Source organism: Malaya genurostris, chromosome 3, assembly GCF_030247185.1.
Source record: "Malaya genurostris strain Urasoe2022 chromosome 3, Malgen_1.1, whole genome shotgun sequence".
NCBI classification, from domain to species: Eukaryota; Metazoa; Arthropoda; class Insecta; order Diptera; family Culicidae; genus Malaya; species Malaya genurostris.
Genome location: NC_080572.1, coordinates 38969563 through 38995351, shown reverse-complemented (window position 1 = coordinate 38995351; position 25789 = coordinate 38969563). Strand labels below are relative to the sequence as shown.

Genomic DNA, 25789 nt, shown 5'->3' with positions numbered 1-25789 from the left:
TTCTCTAATTCAACTAAAAAATTAGTTGAATGGATATGAAGCGTGCCTTAGCTAAAAAATGACAGCACTATTAATTGGTGAATTCAACTAAAAAAATAGCCATTTCAACAAATATTTTATTATTATTAAGAGAATCAGAATTAAAAAATCTAAATTAGCAAAAGTAAGATTTTTTTAGTTGTCTCAAAAAATAACTAACTAAAATCAGAAAATCAACTAATTTTTTCGCCTAAATGCTAATTTCGGTCTTTCCGTGTAGCATTCGCTTCGTTGTAACTGTAGTATTGGTCGTTTTAAGGCTATTATCCTGTTATTTTTCATTAAGGATCCGAAATCGTCAGAATTCATCGATAGTGGGCCGAGTAATCAATAAAATAATGTGGCGGATCTAATAATAAGATTACGTGCAGTTGCCAGTCGAAGAAGTTCTGAAATAAAACACGCAATCGATTATTTCCATTTATATTTCTATTTTTAGGACCGCTTGCTGATTACATATACTTTTTTTTATGAATGCTAAACATTGGTAACTTACACCATAATTCAAATAATTTCTAATATGTACACAACATTCGTAACCAGCCTTTGGTCAACAATTTACAATTAGAATATTTTGGCATGCGATTGATTTATTCTAAACTCATACTCTCTCTGAGCTCCATAGCATCTATTTACAACAAACACTTTGAGCATTTTCTACGGAAATACTGAGCTAACCGGGATCGTTGGATCCGATGGACCTAAAGTAGTACTGCCGAGCCCGCCAGCAGCACTAGAATGAGAATGTTGGACATCGAGGCAGTATAATCACTACCACCCCCATCGTATTCACCGGTAATTTCGGTGCTGGTGTACGTTGTAGTTTCCTCTGGAGGTGGTTCGATTGGGTTGAAAAACTCGAAGTTTTTGTGATTGAAAGCATATATAGCGAACGTTTGCAAATTGGCTACCGTGGTTGAAAGCGTAAGTTGCACCTGCTGATAATTCGTTGAATAGCTGAAATCGAATTGATAATATTATGGTAACGCTTTATAATGCAGATAAAAAAGCAATCAATAACGCACTTAACGCTCGAATAAAACTGATACTGATCGACGTCCAGCGAGTGAAGCATGTCGTCCAGCGAATTTGGCATTACCAGCGTACCATTGGCAATGAACTTTCCCGAAATCGCAATTTCGTTGAATTCCAAATAGTTGGAGTTTTCGTTCATCGGCAGTCCACAGCTAGCCAGTGAAGTGTTTCGACACGTAATGATACCACACGTAGAAACGTGTGCATCGGCGTAACCCTGAAACGTTCGAACTCCATCGTAAACGGCAAACCGATAGTAATGGGTTATGTCCCGGTCCGGAAGAATGGTCAACGTCGCACTGAAATCACAACAGAAGTCTCCGTTGCAAATTATTTGCCCGATTTTGTCATGATACTGCTCCGGATTGATTTGCATTGTAGTAAATATCTCTAGCACATCGCGACCCATGCGAATGGTCTCGAGAAGTTTTCCGTGCAGTCTTCCTGAAATGGTTCCGGACTCTGCTCGGGTCGGGATAAGATTCGGTACCAGATTGCTTGGAATTTTTGGTACGCGAACCGGGAAAAGTGTTCTGGAATATTTTATATATATATATTTCAATGTTATAAATTGATTATATTATTACTGACCTTGTTGGTTCTCCGGTTATGAAGGAGAAAATAGCGCCATTGCGACCATTAAACACTCCCGTTCCTGTGCTTCCAGCCGGATCGTAATTCGTACCAGATGCGATCAGGTTTACATTGTTTGTGTACGCCCAGCTCTCGTAGATCTGGGTAGCCGTTAGGAACGGTGGCTCAGAAGTCCACATCGCCGGAAATATGAAATTCTTAACGTCCCTCTTAATCAGTTCCAAAGCCGGTTGAGCAAACAGTAAATCGAAGCAGGTAAACACTCCGAACGTTACTCCAAAGTCAGTCTCGAACGTCACAACCTCTGGTATATGGGTCGTATTGGTACCCGGTTCTCGAAATAGATTGAACTTACGGTATCGTGCTATCACAGCTCCGTTGCGGTCGAACACGACATCTGTGTTATACCTGTGGAAACCATGCGGACCGCATGGTCGGGGGTCCTCCTCAGGGGTGGATTCACAATCAAAGATCTCGGACAAATTTATCACAATGTACTTGCGTACTTCGGCGGCTAGGCAGGACAGTCGGGACAATAATTCAGGGGAATCTGTCCGACATGGTACGAGATTTTCCTGTGGTTCCGGGACGTAAACCGGATCTGATAGAGAGTTAAGCGTCAGCTCGGGGAATAAAATTAGGTCAGCTAGCTGTCGAGTAGAGAAAATTTCCCTTGTTAACTGGATAACAATATCACACACCCATTACTCACCTTTGCGCTATCAGATCGAATCAACTGTTCATATGTATCCAAGTGTAGCTCAGTTCTCTGTCGTATGTCCATGTTAAGTACACAGAAAGAAAAGATGAAACCTACACGACATGTAAATCGATAGTACCATGAAATGTCTATCAGTTGAAACGAAAATCTGATTTAAAACCACGATTGATGTAAAATTACATTGAGATTTGTTTAGTTTTTCATTGAACAAGACTGTATATTTACAAACCGCTTAGTTTTGTAATGTAACTTTCCATTCAATTGCCTGCTCCGAATATGTGCATGAAAATAAATGTAAATTCACAAAATATTTTTATCTGTGTAGTTCTGGTCGGAACTCGACCACCCCTACGACATAGCTGTCTTCCTGAGCTGGAACATCTTGCTCAAACATATCTTCCACAGAATTGCTATGATAAAGCTGTGAATAGCGATAAGAAATGCATGTGAATAAGAAATGCATGTTTACGCAACCGCACGTGGGTCTCTCACCTGTTGCGACAGCACAGTCTGACTCAGTAGAAACAGTAATGCTCTGTACAGATAGGTGATCCCATTCATTATCTCTCGAATCGTAACAGGGAGGCTATTGCTAACAATGGCTCCCGTCGATACACATTAGAGGCGAAACTATCACTACTTCCGAGCCAATATATCACTACTTCCTCTTCTTGATATCGACAGTATCCGCAAAACGACTTGGTGGTTGCGCCCACCAAAACTGCACATATTACACCGACTGGTGGCAAGTGTTTACTGGTCGGTCCGGCGGTGGTCGTTCAAAATTTTCATTTCCATGTATGAATTATAATTGTTATATTCGCTTGCCTCAGTCTCGTTATCATTTTATTCCGCTTTTTTTTCTTCATTCGCTCATTCTTATCTTTACACACACTTTCCGACGCGGTTCCGCCCCACACTTACTCACTTTATTCCGCTTTACGATCTCTGATGACGCGTAGTGCTTGCTAGCTGGGATGTTACGGTTTACTTGTCGGATCTACCGATCTACACATCAACAGTCTGGGAATAATAAAATGGACACAGAGGATGTGAGCTAGTTAACGCATAAGATGATTCGTGGTTCAACATTGTGATGTAGTTTTTACAAATTAGTATCAACCATCGATCAACAGAGGACGATAGAGATGAGCATTAGATTGAAACTGTCATGAGCATGTCAATTAGTTAAAATTAGCAATTAGCTTACAAATTTACATTCATACTTGAGCTCCACTACAATTCTTATTACGAGACTGTTCCGATTTCAATCGTTACAGAAAAAAATCACGAACATTTGGTACTGTAAAGATCACATTGAACAGAATGTGATCTATACAGTAGATGGGTCTTACTACTAAAAGTACTCAAATCGGTATTATCCTTAGGATAAAATATTGATCGCGTAAGGCAAGCTTATTTCATGTTTATCGGGGGTTTCAACTCTCCAGTTAAGGCAAATATTGAAAATCCTCAAGAGGTCAGAATTATGTTTTTGCACCACGACAATGCGTTGTCACACACTGCACTAGTTTTACGTGAGTTTTTCGTCTAAAATTCAGCAAATGTCGTTCCACAACCACCGTATTCGCTCGATTTAGCTCTTTCAAGTTCAAAAGACTATGCTGAAGGCCACACCGGAGGAGGACTATTTAGCATGCTTCCAGAACGGGAAAAAAACTTTGGCATAGGTACATTTTTTTCGGAAGGGGATTACTTTGAAGGAGATAAAATTGATTTAGAAGAATAAATAAAGTTTTCTCCATTTAATAACCCTATTCCGGATATTTTTCAGACACAGTAATATAATTAGTGCCGAAATTTCAAACAGTATGTTAGCTTTTACCGAATTATTGTAATACATTACTCAGTAATATTGTTCATCGTCCTCCTCTCGTCGAATTTCGGTTTGATAATCAAACCAATGCGTCTCGACAAAATTTACTGGATTAAATTTCTTTGGTCGATTTTTTTATCGCACCACGTCTTCCTTTATCATGGAGCTATATACAGGGTGCGCCATCTAGAAAGAACCTACTTTAAACTTTAACATCTCCGTCATTTTTTAACCGATTTTAGAAAAAAATATTTAGACTACTTTTAGAAGATTTATGTAGACTACACAAAGCCATTTATTGATAAATCACTTAGAATACAATATCGATTATATGACCGCCTCTATTAGACACACAAAAAGCATTACGTATTCAAGGATGGCTTTTCAGTTCGCTTTCACATCTTATCCAAGTCAGTCGATATAACAAAACCGCTCACGTTCAGGACGGAAGAAACCAAGTACAGTATTGTGTAGTGAACAATAAAACGACCTCGAAATGAGTGAACCAAACGAACAGAAGCTACCACCGACACGAAAGAATACAATTTTTGTTGACTTCAGGCAGTGCACAATTCGACCTTCGATACGAGAACTTGAAGATTTGCTTAAGGAGCAAATGCATCTTGACATTAAACGTGTGCATTTACTTCAATGCAATAAGACAAATAATGTTGTTTACATCCAGTTTTATAAAGATTTGCATGCAATTCAATTCAATAACAATAACAATAACAAAGACAATAACATTGTGCACTATGTGGAGCACGAGAACATTAAGTACAACATTCCAGTAGATATGGAAGATAGTACTATATAAGTGTCAAGCGTCACCGATTCCTATATTCGCAAAACCATGTTCCAACACGGAGAGATTCTCTCCATCCCAAAAGAAAAGTGAAGGAACTTTTTCCCCGGTATTCTAAATGGCGTTACGTTTGTTACGCATGCGCTTGAAGGGGCCTATGCATTCTTATGTGACTTTCGGTCAGAATACAAGAATTCCGTGCAAATCACTTGTTACCTATGACAATCAGATGGCCACATGTCAATATTGCCAAAAAGCTGTTCACTATGGTAAGCCATGTGATAAACTGGACAAGGAGACAACTACACCAAAGGACAACGATGCTTCCTTCACACCAAGCCCAAGTAACCCCAGTACACCTGTGATAGCCACCAACAACAATGATGCATCCCCTTCAACGAAACCATCAGTATCCCCTATAGAACAAAGTACACCAGCTGCAGTTAACAACTTACCCTCCAACCAACCAGCAACTGTAACCAATGTACAACAAGGCGCATCTACAGCAACTCTCAACGAGCTCAAGACTACGATCAACAAGAACAACGAAAAGAAAACGGAAATCACACACAACACCGAAAAAGGGTGACAACGAGATCTAATAGCAAAAAAAAATGTTAAGTAACAAAAATGTAAGGCAATCGACCACGTAAAGCTTTTACGCAAAAAGGCCAGAATAAAAATGTTATTATAAAAAAAAGGATGGCTTTTATCGTATCAAAGAACGCTCTCTACCAACTCTTCACACGATTCAATCAGTGCCATCAAATAGAGACGGATATCATCTCAGCAACAAAAAACCGGCATGGTTCATTTAACATAGAATGGGCAGCAGTGCGAGAACGAATTTCTCTCGATGACCTGTCTGCGCATCACGAGTTAGCACGCTGCTGTGGGGATTCTCTCTGAACCAACAAACGGTCGCTTATTCTCGTTTCGCGATCCGATTCTATATGGTTTGATTTTTTTGATAATTTCGATAGAACCATTTTACTAATGCCGCTTATTCTAACTATGTGCTTATAACCTTTTTATAAGTTTTATCTATGAAATTGTATGTGAATGCTCCACACAAGGGTTTTGAAATATTGCAACCTAGTATGAAAATCATCAAGTCGAATCATCGATTTGATTTTCTGCGATAATTGTCAACCTGCGATTCTCTCTTGGTAAATTCCACACAGCACCGATCATTACCAGATTGTAATTTTTTTAAGGGCCGTGAAATAGAGTATGAAGTGGAGCGAAGAAATGTAGAAAAAATCTCTCGCGGTCCATGCATTGAGAGACACGAGTTCTTGTAGCATCTTCTACCGGATTGAAAATGTCGTATACAACATAGAGAAATATCGAGCAGCTTCTGTCAAATTATCGGCACTCACCAACACTGTATGTATTATTACAATTTTGCAGAAGTTGGCCGACTATCTTCTTTGCTGAACACCACTAAATCAATACAGAAATTAAATTAAAATTTCAGTAATTACGATGTAGTCAATGAATGATTTGGCATTCATTGATCATTACTGCATTTACAGCAAACAATGTTTCAATGAAAAAGTTACAGCAAATCATTTTGTGGAAACAAAGTATGAAAATTTGGTGATACTCCAGCAGCAGTATAAAATGTCTCACAATAAATCAGTTGTATGCCCCACAACAATCAATGATGCATTATGTCTCTTGCAATGTCAAAATAGAAAAAAGCAGATAAATAAACATATTTGTATATCAAATTATTTGCGTAATCAACTATTTACTATTGCGAACCAACATTGTCAATCCCGGCAGTGCTACAATTTGTTTTTAAAAATCGTTTAAAATCTATAAATTAATATTTTAAGTCGAAACATACTTCTGTATCAAGAGAAGACATTATGCCCATGGAGCGACTGTTATGAATAACTAATATATAAAATCATATATGAATTTTTATCTTTGCATCTTCAATATATTAACAGTGATAAAATAAGATGGCTTAATAGCAACCGACGTTTTATACGGTTAAAATGCTTATTTAGGCGACGCAAAATTTTACGACGAAAGCCGTCCTAATGATTTTCAGTTTATTCATATTTTGCAACAGGCGACAACTGCCAAACTTACGTAGCAAAAAGTTTCTACGAGAAGATAGTGTTTTTGTTTAGAAAAATCTTGAGTGCCTTAAAAAGGATGGAGGGCATTTTAAACAGAAGGGGGCTTTATACTACTTTACCCTGACCACTGTTTCCAGTACTTATGGAACTGGTATAGTCAAACTCGATTTATTTGATTATCAACTGATATATTTTTTTAGAATGTACGTTCATTAAAATCTTATCATACTTGTCTGAAAAATCAAAGCGAGCTCACAGTGATTTAACTTTTTGAAATATTTGACATCTTCTTCCCGGTACTTGCGAAAGTGCAAACTGGTTACGTCGGTTACGTGATATATGTTAGCTGAGACCGTAATAATATAAAAATGCAGTGTTGATGATTCAGATCAGTGCTTGCCCATGTTTACTAGTAATAAATCTAATTTTATGCATCGAAATGTGACAATGGATGAAACATGGATCCATCATTTCCCTCCGGAATCAAAACGATCATCATATGAGTGGACTGCAGACGGCGAACACACTATTATCTATAGTTTGTATTTCATGTGATATTTTAAAAATGTCAATTTTTAGATTTCCAAAGTTCCAGATAATTGTTTCATTTTAATTATTTTTCGATATAGCACCATACCTTTCTATAAGTCATCGGGCACGTGAAAAATAAGAATTACGATTTCGAAAACCTGCCTATGGTCGTTCGCCGATACGGAAAATTATGTTTTGTTTTCTTCCAAAGGTTAAGTTTAGAAAGCGATGTTGTCTAATTTATACGAGTGGGGAAAAAATTAGGCTTGATTTGACATCAGAAAAATAAGAAAAATTTAGAGTGACTAAAACAAGATTCAGAGTAGCGAAATGGTAGCGCGTATGCACGGAATGCATAAGAACGCAGGTTCGAGTCCTGTCTCTGAGCGTATCTTTTTCCAATAAATCATCTTTTCTGTTAGTTTTTCATTCATTTGGCTTCTTCAATATATGTATCCGCTCAGTCATTGCAAAACTGAACTTAGTTATGACGGTTTTACGTCAAACCAACTAAAAATAACAATTGCGGTTTGATTTTCCGTAACAATCTGCTTCTGGTATAAAAGGGCAGACAATCAATACTACCTTCATAGGGGTCTGTCGCTGACGATGTCCAGCAAGCGACTGGCACCATTAATGAAGGTGACAAGCGATTATAAATACACACTCCTACTCAATGCTTGATCGGAGAAATAGGTATAAAGCGAGTAGACTAGTGTTTGATGGACAGAGAAGATTTTTGGATATAAGGTATCGGTCGGGTGACGGCCAGGATATAGACCATGTTCGATGTACGTGTTACTGTGTCTGACTGGCGTTTTAGAGTGACTAAAACAAGATTCAAAGTGGCGAAATGGTAGCGCGTATGCACACGGAACGACCGAAATTAGCTCTGCGCCTAATTCGTATTACTGTTTTTGAATTAGTTGATTTTAACAACAAAATTTCCAAAATAACTATAAAATTAGTTAAAATTTAGAATTTACTGTGCTGAAAAAAACTCTTATTTTTAGAGAATGTGTTTAGTTGGCGAATATTCTGGACACAAACCAGCAATATTTCAATCCAACACGAAATTCTCATTGACAACTAATTTCGTTATTAAAATCAGAAACTTTGATTCTATTTATCTATCACCGTCATTACTGAAGGACAGTAGTGTCAAAGCAAAACAATCCATTAAAAAACTAAAAGGGACAGTCTTGTTGAAACTGCTCGCAAATTGTTTAGATGTTTTTCGCATGTGTTACGATATATCCCTATATAAATTTCTAAACCGATATGTAAAAATGACGTAAACTGTTAGTGGAAAGTGTATTTATTTAGAATTTGTGCGCAGTTGAAGCGATTGTGGGTAATAATGTTTTTACGCGAAACAGTGAAGTGAGTTTCGAATGTTGCACTCTAATTGTACACGTCAAATGATGTTTTTTTGTATCTTCTCATTCCGGGCTACGCCGTCCGAAGTACTACTTGTATTCGGTTTTTGTTTTCCGAGTGCTCAAAGTTTTCAGTGAGAGAGTCGATTTCGCGAAGTCGAATGAAGAAAACAGCGATTTAGAAGTAAAATTTTTCAAAAAGAAGTTTATGTTTCGCTTATGTCTTTTTCTCCAATACAACATCGTATTTATACCTGCAAATATAGAAAAGATAACCGCGACTGAAATTTTTTTCGGTAGTAGTGTGCCATCTAGTGGCTAGTAGTCATTACGGTGTTAACGAGCGCCATATAGCTGCTAATTGCAAAAACCAATTCAACCATTTATGTTGGTTGAAAACAACGTTTTATTTCTCTAATTCAACTAAAAAATTAGTTGAATGGATATGAAGCGTGCCTTAGCTAAAAAATGACAGCACTATTAATTGGTGAATTCAACTAAAAAATAGCCATTTCAACAAATATTTTATTATTATTAAGAGAATCAGAATTAAAAAAATCTAAATTAGCAAAAGTAAGATTTTTTTAGTTGTCTCAAAAAATAACTAACTAAAATCAGAAAATCAACTAATTTTTTCGCCAAAATGCTAATTTCGGTCTTTCCGTGCACGGAATGCATAAGAACGCAGGTTCGAGTCCTGTCTCTGAGCGTATCTTTTTCCAATAAATCATCTTTTCTGTTAGTTTTTCATTCATTTGGCTTCTCCAATATATGTTTCCGCTCAGTCATTGCAAAACTGAAGAAAAATTTGTTCATTAACGTGATTAACTTGTTCTCTGAAAACACAGATCACTTATAGTAATAATGTTTTAGTAACTCTATGGTACTGAAATTTCTCCTAGTAAGCAACGAGCGATTGGAATTGGTAAGTTCGGTTTGTTTCAAATACTGGAAGAATTTTACTTGGTATTTCGCTATCTAATAAAAGTTTACGAAATTTTTTATGTGTATACTGCGTACTGGTTACGCAGTGGATGATTTTCCGTCTCTAATTGAAGCTCTCCGTCAATTTTATTATATCATCGCGAAATTGTAACCATTGACATTTTACCATTGTTGCTCAAGTATTTTTCACATTTTTATTATGATCTGATCATCACGCACCTATGCGATCTCTATTTTATAAATAAACAACAACTTCACGCTTCTACGCTTTTCGAGTACTTATTCCTCAATGCCCGGCCTTATTGTATATGCGATCAGTTATACGACACTGCCAACTTTCTTGTTTCACTTCACCACCATCTTCGCTGTGGAAGTCGTCATTTTCGTCATCCGCGGTGGATTGCATTAATATGCAATCGATCTGACCGACTCACTGCTAGACAGCAAACCGTTGGCTACGATGGAACTCACTAACGATCGCTCTTCATTCGTAGCAAGGTCGCGAAAATGAAAAAATAATTACCAACGTTCACTTGATTTTGATAGCTATCCATGTAATGCGTCTTGGTCGTTGATTCCGTCCACCCACCGTCCTTTCGACGAGGACGAACTACACACGCATACTACACAAGTGACACCAGTTTGCTTGAGAATTTTCTATCAGCTGGTCACAGATATAAAACTACCAAACTATCAACAGCTTGATCACTTCGTGGCGCACCACAAACTGTGAGAAACTTTGAGAACAACCTGTACTTTTCGAATTGATCATATTTTTTCGACCTCCATTTACTGCGTTTCAATTATCACTGGTGTTCTTCCCAGTTCCGTTTGGTTAGCTTGTTCCGATTTTTTTTCTGTATATACTGCATATCATTTGGCGTTTCGTTCCACTCTTCTTCTACCCATCCGGCATACATCACTTTGTTTACTTGCCTCGCCTATTGATAAGTGATTAAACATATTGGAATGTTATTTTTGCCTCTCTCTCTGCGTTCTCGCTTCTGTGAATTTGAGGTACCGTAATAAGGAATATTTCGGACTCACGCTGGTCCGACGGCATTGCCTACTTGTTTTTATTAAATAATATACTTATCAAGATTACGCTGCTCAGCTCCATATGATGGGAAGAATGATCCAACAGGTTTTAACTTTTAAATACCTCGGGGTGTGGTTCGATTCCAAATGCACGTGGGGAGGACACATTAGGTTTCTGATAACAAAATGCCAACAAAGAGTAAATTTTCTTCGAACAATAACAGGATCTTGGTGGGGTGCTCATCCGGAAGATCTAATAAAATTGTATCAGACAACGATACTTTCAGTGATGGAATATGGATGCGTTTGCTTTTGTTCCGCTGCAAACTCTCATATTATCAAACTGGAGCGAATTCAGTATCGTTGTTTGCGAATTGCTTTAGGGTGCATGCATTCGACACATACAATGAGTCTTGAAGTTCTGGCGGGAGTTCTTCCATTAAAAGATCGATTTTGGGAGCTTTCATCACGCCTGCTAATAAGATGTGAGGTGCTGAATCCTATGGTAATTAATAATTTCGAACGACTAGTCGAGCTTCGATCTCAAACAAAATTCATGACAGTATATTTTAATCATATGTCACAGGAAATCAACCCTTCAAGATATATTCCTATCCGTGTCAGCCTCCTAAATGTCCCTGACTCAACTTTATTTTTCGATACATCCATGCAGCGCGAAGTGCGTGGAATCCCGGATCATCTACGTTCGACGGAAATCCCAAAAATATTTTCAAGTAAGTTCAGGCATATTGACTCTGAGAAAATGTTTTACACGGACGGATCGCGAATTGAAGAAGCGACAGGGTTTGGTATGTTCAACAATAATGTTTCGGCCTCATTTAGGCTTCAAGAACCTGCATCTGTTTATATAGCAGAGCTAGCAGCAGTTCATTATAGTTTGAGTGTAATCGTCACATTAATTCCAAACCATTATTTCCTCTTCACAGATAGTCTGAGTGCAATTGAAGCCATTCGCTCAAACATGACTGGCAAGACTGAACCGTTTTTCCTGGGAAAAATAAAACAGTGCCTGAACGACATATTGAACAATAATTATCTAATCACTATAGTCTGGGTCCCGGCTCATTGCTCCATTCCTGGCAATGAAAGAGCCGATATTTTAGCCAAACGTGGTGCTATTGAGGGTGAAATTTATGAGAGACCAATTGCTTTCAACGAATTCTATAGCTCGTCTCGCCAAAGAACACTTGCCAGCTGGCAAGCTTCTTGGGATAAAGATGATCTGGGTCGGTGGATGCACTCAATTATTCCGAAAATATCGACAAAGGCATGGTTCAGGGGACTGGATGTGAGTAGAGATTTCATTCGTGTGATGTCCAGACTCATGTCCAATCACTACACGTTAGATGCACATCTCCTTCGAATTGGGCTCTCCGAGACTAATCATTGTGCTTGTGGCGAAGGTTATCGAGATATTGATCATGTCGTTTGGACATGCGTGGAGTATCGTGATGTCAGATCTCAACTAATAAATTCTTTGCGTACCCAAGGTAGACTATCCAATATCCCAGTTCGAGACATTCTTGCTTGTCGTGACCTTTCATACATGAAACTTATTTATCATTTCATAAAGAAAACTGGAGTTTCAATTTAATAAAGGCCCCTTTCAAGACTTAGTTCTGATCCCAGCTGCGTCCATGAGTTCAACCAATAGCTAAATTAGAATAAAAATAATGTAATGATACAAACAAACTCGAAACAGTTTATGAAATTATTAACAAAATGTCTGAAAATAACAGCTTATTTTATAATTTATAGAAGTTAATCGTTTGGTTCAAATAATATTTCCGAGTAGATTTCATAATTAATGACGAGTTACCTAAGATGATATTTAAGTAATAAGAGAATATGTTTTAATAAATGCAAAACGTTGTGACTATGTTAGAATTAAATTAGGATAAGAATATTATGTAAAAGTGATGCTACGGCGAAGAAAAACTTATGTAAACTGCCTTAAGAAATAAATGTATTTATGAAAAAAAAGATTACGCTGCTAATTCGATGTGGTTAAATCCGTGAATTTTTTTCGGATTTTAAGGTCTAGTTTACTTGATCGTCGTAGCAAGACGATCTCTTTTGATAAAATTGAATCACAATGTCATTAGATTTGCCTACTAGATGAAGACGACTAATCAGTCCATACACGATCGACTCGCTTCGTTGGACGGTACAACGCTGATGGTATCACTCATTGAAGGAGGGGTTTATTTAAATATGAGTATGATTAAACGAACTAGGATGAGAATATCACTTGGTGTCAGTGACTAGGGTAACAGAGGTATTTTGGCCACTTCATATATTTTGGTCCACCTAACAAACTTTATCGATTTCATCGGATTTTATCGATGTTAAGTAACTCATGTTGCATCAATTTGAAGCTAACCACATTAAATTACCTATTGCGGAAGGGGTTTTCTAAGATATTACAACATTTGGTGGATATTGTTACAAAGTGGGCCAAAATAAAATCAATCCTGAAGTGGGCCAAAATACCTCTGTTACCCTAATACTATGTATAAGTAGACGGCTGCGAACAAAAAAAAATGTATTTTCCAATGAATGCACGCGAGTTCTTAATTAGGTTGAGAACTATTCAAAAACACATGTCTTGAAAAAAAAAATTTTTTTTATTATTTTAAGTTCGAAATAAAATGAATATGTGATTTTTTTAGCCGTGTACACACTAAAAACCAACCCATTGAAAAAGCGGTTAGATCTTGTTTAGCGTTGAGTTCTTTTTGAACGACATACTGACCGAAATACTAAAAGACTCAACATGGCAATACTTTTGAATATTGTTTTATCAGATCAAAAACTTGCATGCAAATAGCATACCGATCGCGTGTAATCGTGACCATGCTTTTATATAACAGACTGTATGTAGTGTTTATTTGAAAAACGTGCTTAATCCACAGCGAGTTAATAGTTTTTATCAATCCACTTTTTTGCGTGAATATTCTTCGATGTTTTTAGTTTACCTGTAATTATTTTAATGATCGTCGTTTTAAGTGACAGTTTAAAATTTCAATCACTCATTGCCTTGAAGTTTTGGAACTGCAAGACGAATCGAAGATAGAAATTCCTCTTTAAAGTTTTTGTCATTATTCAGAGACCAGCATAACCAAAACTAGTTCGTATGTTCATGAATTCTGTGAGGAACCAAAAGCTTATTTTAATAAGAATTTTTGTTTATTAAATTTTTTTGGCCTTCTTTTAGCTTCTCTATTCCCGATACTTTCGGAAATCGGTGTAGCCGAAGTCAGTTAAATTCGCCTAATGAATTGTTAACCATTACATTAGATTCGAAATTTGCGAAAATCAGTCTAGCCATATTAAAAAATCGTACTGCGTTCAACATAAAATTTTTTGGTACCTTCCGGGATCGAAAACCGAATACCGGTAAAACTGAAAAAAGTTTTATGTGAAATTTTTGCACTAATAACTCCATTAAAAACAGTTTTTATGGGACCATAAGACATTTTATTTGAATGTTAGATGGACGAAATCGGTTCAGCCATCTACTAGCAAAATGAGTGACATTATTTTCATTTCATTACATATATTCTGTAGTTCCGGAACCAAAAGTTCGATCCAAATGAAATTCAGAAACCTTATATGGGAGCATAGGACTATATGGATTTTGTATTTTCGAGCCTATTAGTAGGATTTTTTTTATTTCCGAGCCTATTAGTTCAATAGCCAACATAATTAAAATCTCGGCATTAACTCACATGCCTGAACACCGCTAATTTCGGTAACTTGTTTCCAAAAGCGACGAAGATATCGGTAATTTATAGACTTCTCGAAACCGAAAATCTCGGTAAATGCCGAGAATTTCAGTGGTTTTAATGTTTGCCGAGTACTCGGCTGTTCAAATGTCGGTAAAGGTAAAAAAATCTAAGTGTGCACTGTTACTATCGATGCCATATTGGAAAATACTGGAAACATTTTTTTTAGATTTTACACGTGCATTAAAAATCATATGAAAAATATCTGTTTTACAAAACATGTTTACTGTAGAATTGCAATACCCAACAGTTTCACGATAACAAAAACAGACAACTACACTTCTCTGTATGTTAAAATTGCTTTGTATGTTAAAACTGTTGTTTGTAAAACTTCTTTGTATGTTAAAACTGCAGTGTGTTTCTCACATTTTAATGTGTTTTAATACTTGACCTAGTGACTACTAGAAATGGTAGTTAAAAAGGGATCAGGGTCATGTCGCCGAAAGCCATTTCGTCGAAAGCCGTTTCGCCGAAAGCCATTTCACCGAAAGCCGTTTCACCGAAAGGATCATTTCGCCGAATAGGCCACTTCGCCGAATGTCATTTCGCCGATTCCTGCAATTGTCTTAAAATCGTAATGAGAATCGTTTTAAAATAAAGACAAATTAAAGATGATAACGTTAACGTTAAAAAAAAATCCTTGCTGAAAAAAAAAATTATCCTTGTTAACGCCCGTTTTGTTGACCAATTGTACTTCTTGAATAAAGATTGATTCATGAACCTCAGAACGGAGTTCCCAAAAAAACTTGTTGACTATTACCCACTAATCATCAAAGCAATTCCATAGGTATCTACCAAGCAAATGTATGTGGTATTTTCCGTTTACTAAATAAAAAAATATCTGATGCGGCTTCGCCACATCGATTTGATTCGTGTGCTGTCCGACCTCGCTACCGCTCGTCCGGACCTAACTAAAGCAAAGAAACCTAGCTTTGAGTAGACCGGGCAAACGAGGCGGTTACAGGTTTGTATGCAAGAGGCCACCGCTTCCGACGGCGGGCCCTTTCGGCGAAATGACCCTTTCGGCGAAATGACCCTTTCGGCGAAATGACCCTTTCGGCGAAATGACCCTTTCGGCGAAACGACTTTCGGCGAAATGACCTATTCGGCGAAACGACTTTTGGCGAATAGGCATTCGGCGAAACGACTTTCGGCGAAATGACCCGCTCCCGTTAAAAGGTAAGGCGTATATTGATTTGTATTTTTTGGTCGAATTATGTGCTAATACTTCTTGTGACAAAACATTAGCAGAGACTTTGAAAAAGTTATATCTATTTAAGATCGAAATAATGTGTGAAACAGTGCAAAATTTGATGTGTATGATATATCATACGGTGGGATAATTATATTTACAAAAATTCCTAACAGCGGTTTTGTGTTTCCCATGATCATCAACACATAATATGGTGGAACTATCAGCTCACTCGATTCAAATTTTAAAACATCCGGGTTATAATGGATTAAAAACAATAGAATGTTATTTTTACAGAAATTGGAACACAACCATCAAAATACATTTCTCGGCTGATTTCTCAAAAGGCCGTTAGAGCAAGTGACAGTTTCTCTTTGTTTACTTACTCTTCTATTAATTACCAAGCGGTTTTCACACAACTCTTTATATAAAATGATACCCGAAACCTTCGGCTTTCAAACAAAATTGTAGAATTCAAGAAAGACGTCACAATAATCGAAAGTAAAAATGAACAAAGAGAAACTATCACTTGCTCATACGGCCTATTGAAAAATCAACCGAGATTTTTTCGAAGGTGCTTGAAAATTTCCGGTGTACAGATATATGTTTCACCATAAAAATGCAGTTTGTTGTCGATTTACTATTCACAAAAAAAAAACACAGGCGATCAATTCTACAATCATTCAGTAAAAACCATTCAAGCGAAGAGGTTGTGTTTCGATTGTACTGGCTCGTGAGTTAACGGCTGATACCGAGACAATTCTAAGCTTCAGGTAGTTAAACTGCCCATAGCAAACGTAATATTCGGGGCGTTTCCCGACTGGAAAGCTAGCAACGAAGGCCATCCCGTTCATACGCACAGAGGTGTAGAAACACAGAGGTGCGAGAGCATAGAAGTGACGAGTCACAGAGGTGCCATCGCATAAAGGTGCGAAGACGAAGGGGTGCAAAGGCACAAAGGTGCTAAAGCAACCCAGTGCTGATCTACCAGGTACCAGAATTTGTACGCTGCGTAGGATCAAAAGAGACGGCATATATCGCGAGGTGCTACACTGCAAGCATCGCATTTGATCGCCACCAAGAGCAAAAGCACTGTACCTGGGGTCAGGTACAGGCAGCACAGCAAGTGCAGTGGTGTTCACAACGACGGCAGAGCAACTGAGATAGCAGTAAACGACAGAAGACTGCCAATTGGAAACAGCAGAAGACTGCCAATTGGAAATCGTTGGAAGAGCTTCACGTCGTTCTTCACGATAAAGGAACAGAGACATCAGCTACAAGGTAGATTTAATTTAATTTATTTTTTATTTCTTATATCTGAAATTTTACTAAACATAAGTTTTTATTTTGGTATTATTAATTTACAAAAAAATTTAATGTAATGGATGATCTTATGGAAGATCATCCGAATCCGATTCCGGATACTAGTAAGAGTTTAAATACTCCGAGGGCTAAACATTATCCACAGGGTACCACTGGGCCATGGATAGTCTATCTTCGAAAAAAAGAAAAGATTTTAAATTTGATGCAAATTACCAAGGATTTGACATCACATTTCTCTGAAGTTAAAGAAATATGTAAAGTTAATAGAGATAAAATTCGAGTTGTTGTCAATGACTTGAAACAGGCGAACGAAATTGTAACCTGTAAATTATTTTCTGTTGAATATCGAGTTTACATTCCATCGAAGGAGGTGGAAATTGACGGTGTCGTGACTGAAGCAAGTCTGACGGCCGATGATTTACTTAAAAATGGAGTTGGTCGTTTTAAAAACTCCATGCTTGAGGGAGTTAAGATACTCGAGTGCAAGCAATTGTACTCAGCATCTATTGTCGATGGAAAAAAGTCGTATCGTCCCTCAGATTCGTTTCGTGTAACATTTGCCGGATCTGCGTTGCCTAGCCATGTCTATATCGATAAAATTCGTCTTCCTGTTCGGCTTTTCGTACCGCATGTTATGAATTGCACGAACTGTAAAAAATTCGGGCATACAGCTACTTACTGTAGTAATAAGTCCAAATGTATCAAATGTCAAGGGCCTCATAAGGATAATCTTTGCGATAAAAATGTTGAAAAATGTGTTTATTGTGGGGAGAGACCTCATGATGATCTTTCAGTATGCGCTGCATTTAAGTTGCGTAAAGACAAAATGAAGCTTTCTTTAAAAGCACGGTCTAAGCGCACATATGCAGAAATGCTTAAAACGGTCATACATGTCTCCCCCTTGGAAACCGAAAACGGTTTTTCAAATCTTATGGAGCCAGAGGAATCTGACTCCGACGGAAATAGTGAAGATACCTCGTTTGTCACTCCTCAAGGGTCTGTTAAGAGGAGATTAACAAACCACAAAATACCTAAAAAGACACCTAAAATTACATCTTCAAAAAAAGATCCCCGTGTTAAAGCTAAAAAGCCAAATTTAAAACCAAAAACTGTGCCTCCTGGTTTGTCAAATTCACAAACCAATCCAGAAACTAGCTCAAGGAAAGACAATAATCCAGTGGGCTCCGTTTCACATTCACCAACAGGATTACTTAAGTTTTCGGAAATTGTAGAATGGATTTTCGCAGCATTCAATATTTCTGAACCTCTAAAGACTATCATAACGGCATTCCTTCCAATAGCTAGAACTTTTTTGAAACAGTTATCAGCTCAATGGCCAGTTCTTTCAGGTTTTGTATCATTTGATGGATAATTTATCATCCGCCGCAAATGATTCAATCACTGTCCTGCAGTGGAATTGTCGAAGCATCATGCCAAAACTTGATTCATTTAAAGTTTTGTTGCATAATCAAAAATGTGATATATTTACTTTGTGCGAAACATGGCTTACATCAAACATAGCCTTAAGTTTTAATGACTTTAACATTATACGTCTCGATAGAGACTCTCCGTATGGTGGAGTGCTTTTAGGAATTAAGAAATGTTATTCCTTTTATAGATTAAATATTCCTTCGACTTCTAGTATAGAAGTTGTTGCTTGTCAAATAAACATTAAAGGAAAGGACATTTGCATTGCTTCAGTATATATTCCTCCAAGAGCTCAAGTTGGACAACGACAGCTTAATGAAATTGTCGAAGCCCTTCCTGCTCCACGTTTGATTTTAGGAGATTTCAATTCGCACGGAATGATGTGGGGTTCCGTTTACAATGATAGCAGATCATCCTTAATATATAATATTTGCGACAATTTTAGCATGACGGTACTAAATATGGGTAGCATGACACGGATCCCAAGACCTCCTGCACGTCCAAGTGCATTAGATTTATCTCTTTGCTCGACTTCAATTCGACTAGATTGCACCTGGAAAGTATTTCCTGATTTACACGGTAGCGATCATTTACCAATCATCATCTCAATTAGCAGTAACAAAGGCATTGCTAATTCAGTTAATATTCCATATGATTTGACAAAAAATATTGACTGGATTAAATACCAAAGTAATATTTCAAGTGCCTTAACTTCAATGGAAGAGCTCCCCCCACTTGAAGAATATGACTTCCTCGTTTGTTCGATTCTGGAGGCCGCAGAACAAGCCCAAACCAAACGATTTCTTGGTCCATCGTCTAACAGAAGGCCTCCAAACCCTTGGTGGGACAAAGAGTGCTCAGATGCTAAGCACGCGAAACAAAATGCCTTCAAGACGTTTTTAAAACGAGGAGGAGGAACTCCTCAGAATTTTGAAAAATTCTTGACTTTAGAAACCAAGTACAAGAGCATACTTCGGGCCAAGAAATGTAGCTATTGGAGACATTTTGTCGAAGGTTTGTCAAGAGAAACCTCAATGAGCACTCTTTGGAATACGGCCAGACGAATGAGGAATCGTAACGTAGGAAATGAGAGTGAGGAATACTCGAACCGATGGATATTTGATTTTGCGAGGAAAGTTTGTCCAGATTCTGTTCCTACGCATAGCATTATTAGGGAATCTTTTTCAAATAATGGTTCCATTGATAGCCCCTTTTCTATGATGGAATTTTCCATAGCACTCATGTCTTGTAACAATAACGCTCCTGGGTTGGACAGAATTAAATTCAACTTGGTGAAGAATCTGCCCGACCTCGCAAAAAGACGTTTGTTGGAATTGTTCAACAAGCTTCTTGAGCAAAATATTGTTCCACCTGACTGGAGGCAAGTGAAAGTTATCGCCATTCAAAAGCCGGGGAAACCAGCTTCCAATCACAACTCATATAGACCCATCGCGATGTTGTCCTGCATCAGAAAATTGTTCGAAAAAATTATTCTACGACGTCTCGACACTTGGGTCGAGACGAACGGTTTGTTGTCAGATACTCAGTTTGGCTTCCGTAGAAATAAAGGGACGAATGATTGCCTTGCATTACTTTCGTCTGACATCCAAATTGCCTTCGCTCAAAAGCAACAAATGGCATCTGTATTTTTAGACATTAAAGGAGCATTTGATTCAGTTTCCATTGATGTTCTTTCAGACAAGCTTCACCAACATGGACTCGCGGTTATAAATAATTATTTGCACAACCTTTTGTCAGAGAAACGCATGCATTTTTCACATGGCGATTTGGTAACATTCAGAATTAGCTACATGGGTCTACCGCAAGGCTCTTGCCTCAGTCCGCTCCTCTATAATTTTTACGTAAATGACATTGACAGCTGTCTAGTATCCCCATGTACACTAAGACAATTGGCAGATGATGGCGTAGTTTCAGTTACTGGACCCAAAGCTATTGATCTGCATAAACCATTGCAAGATACCTTAGATAACTTGTCCGATTGGGCTGTTCATCTTGGTATCGAATTCTCTGCGGAGAAAACAGAGTTAGTCGTCTTTTCAAGAAAGCATGATCCCGCGCAGCTTCAGCTCCATATGATGGGAAGAATGATCCAACAGGTTTTGACTTTCAAATACCTCGGGGTGTGGTTTGATTCCAAATGCACGTGGGGAGGACACATTAGGTTTCTGATAACAAAATGCCAACAAAGAGTAAATTTTCTTCGAACAATAACCGGATCTTGGTGGGGTGCTCATCCGGAAGATCTAATAAAATTGTATCAGACAACGATACTTTCAGTGATGGAATATGGATGCGTTTGCTTTCGTTCCGCTGCAAACTCTCATATTATCAAATTAGAGCGAATTCAATATCGTTGTTTGCGAATTGCTTTAGGCTGCATGCATTCGACACATACAATGAGTCTTGAAGTTCTGGCGGGAGTTCTTCCATTGAAGGATCGTTTTTGGGAGCTTTCGTCGCGACTGCTAATAAGATGCGAGGTACTGAATCCCCTAGTTATTAATAACTTCGAAAGGCTAGTTGAGCTTCAATCTCAAACAAGATTCATGACTGTATATTTTAACCATATGTCACAGGAAATCAACCCTTCAAGATATATTCCTATCCGTGTCAGCCTCCTAAATGTCCCTGACTCAACTTTATTTTTCGACACATCCATGCAGCGCGAAGTGCGTGGAATTCCGGAACACCTACGCTCGTTGGAAATCCCAAAAATATTTACAAGTAAGTTCAGGCATATCGACTCTGAGAAAATGTTTTACACGGACGGATCGCGAATTGAAGAAGCGACAGGGTTTGGTATGTTCAACAATAATGTTTCGGTCTCCTTTAGGCTTCAAGAACCTGCATCTGTTTATATAGCAGAGTTAGCAGCAGTTCATTATAGTTTGAGTATAATCGTCACATTATCTCCAAACCATTATTTTCTTTTCACAGATAGTCTGAGTGCAATTGAAGCCATTCGCTCAAAGGCTGCTGGCAAAAATGAACCTTTTTTCTTGGGCAAAATAAAACAGTGCCTGAACGTCATATTGAATAATAATTATCAAATCACAATAGTTTGGGTTCCGGCTCATTGCTCCATTCCAGGCAATGAAAGAGCCGATATTTTAGCCAAACGTGGTGCTATTGAGGGTGAAATTTATGAGAGACCAATTGCTTTCAATGAATTCTATAGCGCGTCTCGCCAAAGAACACTTGCCAGCTGGCAAGCTTCTTGGGATAAAGATGATCTGGGTCGGTGGATGCACTCAATTATTCCTAAAATATCGACAAAGGCATGGTTCAGGGGACTGGATGTGAGTAGAGATTTCATTCGTGTGATGTCCAGACTCATGTCCAATCACTACACGTTAGATGCACATCTCCTTCGAATTGGACTTTCCGAGACTAATCATTGTGCTTGTGGCGAAGGTTACCGCGATATTGACCATGTTGTTTGGACATGCGTGGAGTATCGTGATGTCAGATCTCAACTAATAAATTCCTTGCGTACCCAAGGTAGACTATCCAATGTCCCAGTTCGCGACATTCTTGCTTGTCGTGACGTTCCTTACATGAAACTTCTTTATTATTTCATTAAGTCCATTGGAGTTCCAATTTAAATTTTATTTTATGTTAGATTGTTTTCTCTTCCATGAGCTCAACCAATAGCCAGCTATCTTATATTAAATAAAAGTGATGAACTGATACAAACAAACCTGAAATAGTTATAAGATCATGTACAAAATAAATGTATTTCATTTAATGTAATTTATAATAGCAACTCGCTTGATAAAAACAGTGTTTAGATTAACTAATGAATACCAACATACTAATAGGATATTCGAAATGTATTAGGTTTAAAGTACTATGTATTGTAGATGCCACGGCGAAGAAAAACTTATGTATATTGCCTATGAAATAAACGTATTTATGAAAAAAAAAAAATCAATTCTACAATATGTAGCATTATCGTAGTATACTCTGTCAAGATCTAATGCCGTGTCTGAATTATTGTTGTGTCCTAACTTATCCATTTGTTTTCTACCTGAGCCTAAAGTAGAATATGTTGTGTATTAGTCGACAACCAATTGAAGACTCTAATCAACGTGGTCTTCACGAGATAGCGTAATGGAGATTCTTTTGTCATATCCCATGTATTTTTAAAAATTTTGGACGATATTTTGAATTTCCTCCAGTTTGAACGAATGCAGATGGTAAAACCTTAACAATATGGGTAAAAATGATTAATTACGTGTTGTCATAGATCATAGATTTTGAAGTATATAGAGCATTTTCAATTCATACGTTTATGAATTGAAAATGTTCTATATACTTCAAAATCTATGATGAAATTTGAAATTATCACTTCACGTACAGATTTGATTCGGATGATGAAACATGTGTAGACGAATAAAATAAACTTTGACCATAATTTATCAACGAATCTCTGATCTCATCCATAAAAACTAAGATTTGAAAACAGCACCCAATCCAAGGGGAGAGTTGCTTAACACAAACTATAATGTGCCACTAAAAAGCACGTGATATACTGTGAGCCTAAGTGTGCCACTCCGTGTCCCATGAAATAGCTACTTGTCAAAACTGAGCCCTTTGTGTGCCGCAACTGTGCTACTGTATGAAAACGAAAGTGCCAATATTGATAAAAGCACCAACGCACTGTGTTAATGTGTGATTGACACGTTGTTCTAAGCGTCCTCCCCTAGACCCAATCTCACTTTTTCGAAGTTGTTACGAGTGTTCTCAATGAAAAACGACATTAGTTTTGAGCTCGCCTCTTGAGCAGCGCAGCGGTCGCAGAAGAGTTAGCTGAATTTTTCAATAAACAATATGCGTACACCACAAAGAGACAGGAATGGTTGCAATGCAAGGCACCGGTCGTTATGGAGATACGACGCATCATCATAAAGTAGCTTTCAAGGAATGGCGTGGCGCATGCTTGATCTGTGTTGGCGTTTTATTTTCGCTGTTCTATGTGGGTAGGTAGGGTGGGAAGTATGTGACTTGACCGGATCCGAAATTTCCAGCTCACAAGCGCACATAACATTTGAAACGAAACGAAGCAAACAAGAAAACTAAATCAGCGAGTATGATTTGTTTGCTTGCCGAACTGCAAAATATGCACAGTCTTCTTCGTTTATGTGGTCGGTGGTTAGCATATTTTGCGGTTAGTATTTTTAATTCGGATCAGTACAGGTCGACCGCTGCACCAAAATCTTTGTTTAAATATTTGACCAATGAATATAATAATGATAAGAAATTATTGGAACTATCCTACTGATTAGAAATATACGTTATCACTCATGTCAACTAGGTCGATCACCAAATCACACTGCCACTTTATGAATTTAAATGTTCAACTACCTTTACCTAGGTTGATTGAAACACTGACACTCTCTCCCAGACAGACATGCAAAACGGACTGTCGTTTGACTTATTATCAGTTACACCAAAAGTGCCTAGAACACACATGTAAACACGGTGGTTACAACCTTAGTCTGCTGCGGTATAATTGGATCGGTACACAACAAATCCACCTAGTTTAACCGGTGTATGAACCTGGCTGCACTGAAGACCTGCTGGACAATCAATCGCAACCGTGCATACGTTGTTGCTTTTCTCTTTTCTTCTTGAAGCACTACCAACAAACATTCGTATAATTTCTACAGCAGAAGGCAATCAGTTCTCACATCCGTCACCATACTTCTTAAACCACAATGCATGCAGTAGCTTCTACTTACTGAAAACCCGACGATCGGATATCATGTTTTGCTATTTTTCGCGCACTATTCGACCACCCAGTGCTATTCGAGTTCATGACTTTACTTAGGATACCTTTTTCGTGATTGAATCAGTAAATATTTAATGTGTGCTTTGCAAACTTTCTGGATTTTACACTATTCTTCATATTGTATGAATATATCGTTACATAAATGGCAGGAGAACCATTGTTAATATTGTATGACATTTAGCAACAGACGGGAAGGGTAAACTTTTCTTTTGTGTTTACTATTAAGGTTAATTTTCAGCGAGTACCGAGTTCTTAAGAATTCCTCTTCATAGTGTAATATTGATAGGTGGTTTATAACCATTATAGAAAAAAATGCGACAATCTGCATCATTTAAAACTGAACAAAAAAAAAGAAAACAAAAGCTGTCAGCAACAATTTATTATTGTTATCACGCCGCATTGTCAACGCTTGGCCCGAGATAAGCTGCCTCAGACGATCGAGAATATACGTCCCCTGGCTAAGTGGTAATTTTTACCAACAGCGTATGAAGTCATTGGTCAGCGTACACGCGAGTTGCTTCTATATGTATAACGTCGGTGAGCATGTGTCGTTCGTGTCCGAGTGAAATTTCGATTGCAGAAACACACATCAATTAAAAAGTGGATACACAAATAACACCGCCCGAGGGTGGTCACGGACATGCAGTTTCGGGTGGCTGCGGCCAAACAACAATTCGGCAAACAATGATGATTTGTTCTTCAATCGATCATTTGTTTTGTTACACAGCCATTGTATGCCAGACAAGGGGCATCGATGCGATACAAATGTAATTAGCTTGTTGCGAGTGAATTCGACAAATTGATGATTAATCGTAAGAAACATTGTTCTTTGCGTGTACTTAGTTGATGTCTGTAATGCCAGCAGATTTTAAATATATGTCCAGGATCAATTTGTTACTATGTGGCTTTCAATTTCATATTTCATGAGTCACTTGGCTCAGTATACAAAACGATCTGATTTTATAGAGAAGCGACTATTCTTACTCTTCACAGATATAGCAAAAAAGATACCGTTCAATGAGTCTGTTTCGGATTTCAAGGTTATGTTAAAAAATTGGTCAAACAAGAATGCATGCAAAATAATGGAAAATAAAATGAACTACCTAAAAGATCAGTTTTTATCATTTGAAAAAAACTGATCTTTTAGGTAGTTCATCACTTTTCGAAGCATTTCAAGTTGGGTGGTGGCAATTTGCCAATAA

At 37.7% G+C, this 25789-nt stretch overlaps 1 protein-coding gene across 8 annotated transcripts; it reads right to left on the bottom strand.

The window, feature by feature from the left end:
- Window positions 1-449: 449 nt before the first annotated feature.
- Window positions 450-24514, bottom strand: LOC131435497 (vanin-like protein 2). Of its 8 annotated transcripts, none has more exons than XM_058603456.1 (8): window positions 24356-24509; window positions 24161-24255; window positions 2882-3412; window positions 2714-2810; window positions 2381-2460; window positions 1666-2318; window positions 1065-1607; window positions 450-996 (listed from the first exon to the last, which is right to left on the bottom strand). In XM_058603456.1, exons 3-8 carry the CDS (start codon window positions 2948-2950, stop codon window positions 741-743), a joined length of 1698 nt encoding a protein of 565 aa, XP_058459439.1. In that variant the 5' UTR covers window positions 2951-3412; window positions 24161-24255; window positions 24356-24509; the 3' UTR covers window positions 450-740. The 8 variants fall into 8 exon arrangements, with proteins under 8 accessions (XP_058459439.1, XP_058459443.1, XP_058459442.1 ...); XM_058603460.1 differs by having other exon boundaries at window positions 24167-24255; XM_058603459.1 differs by lacking the exon at window positions 24161-24255 and having other exon boundaries at window positions 24289-24514.
- Between the last annotated feature and the right edge of the window lie 1275 nt (window positions 24515-25789).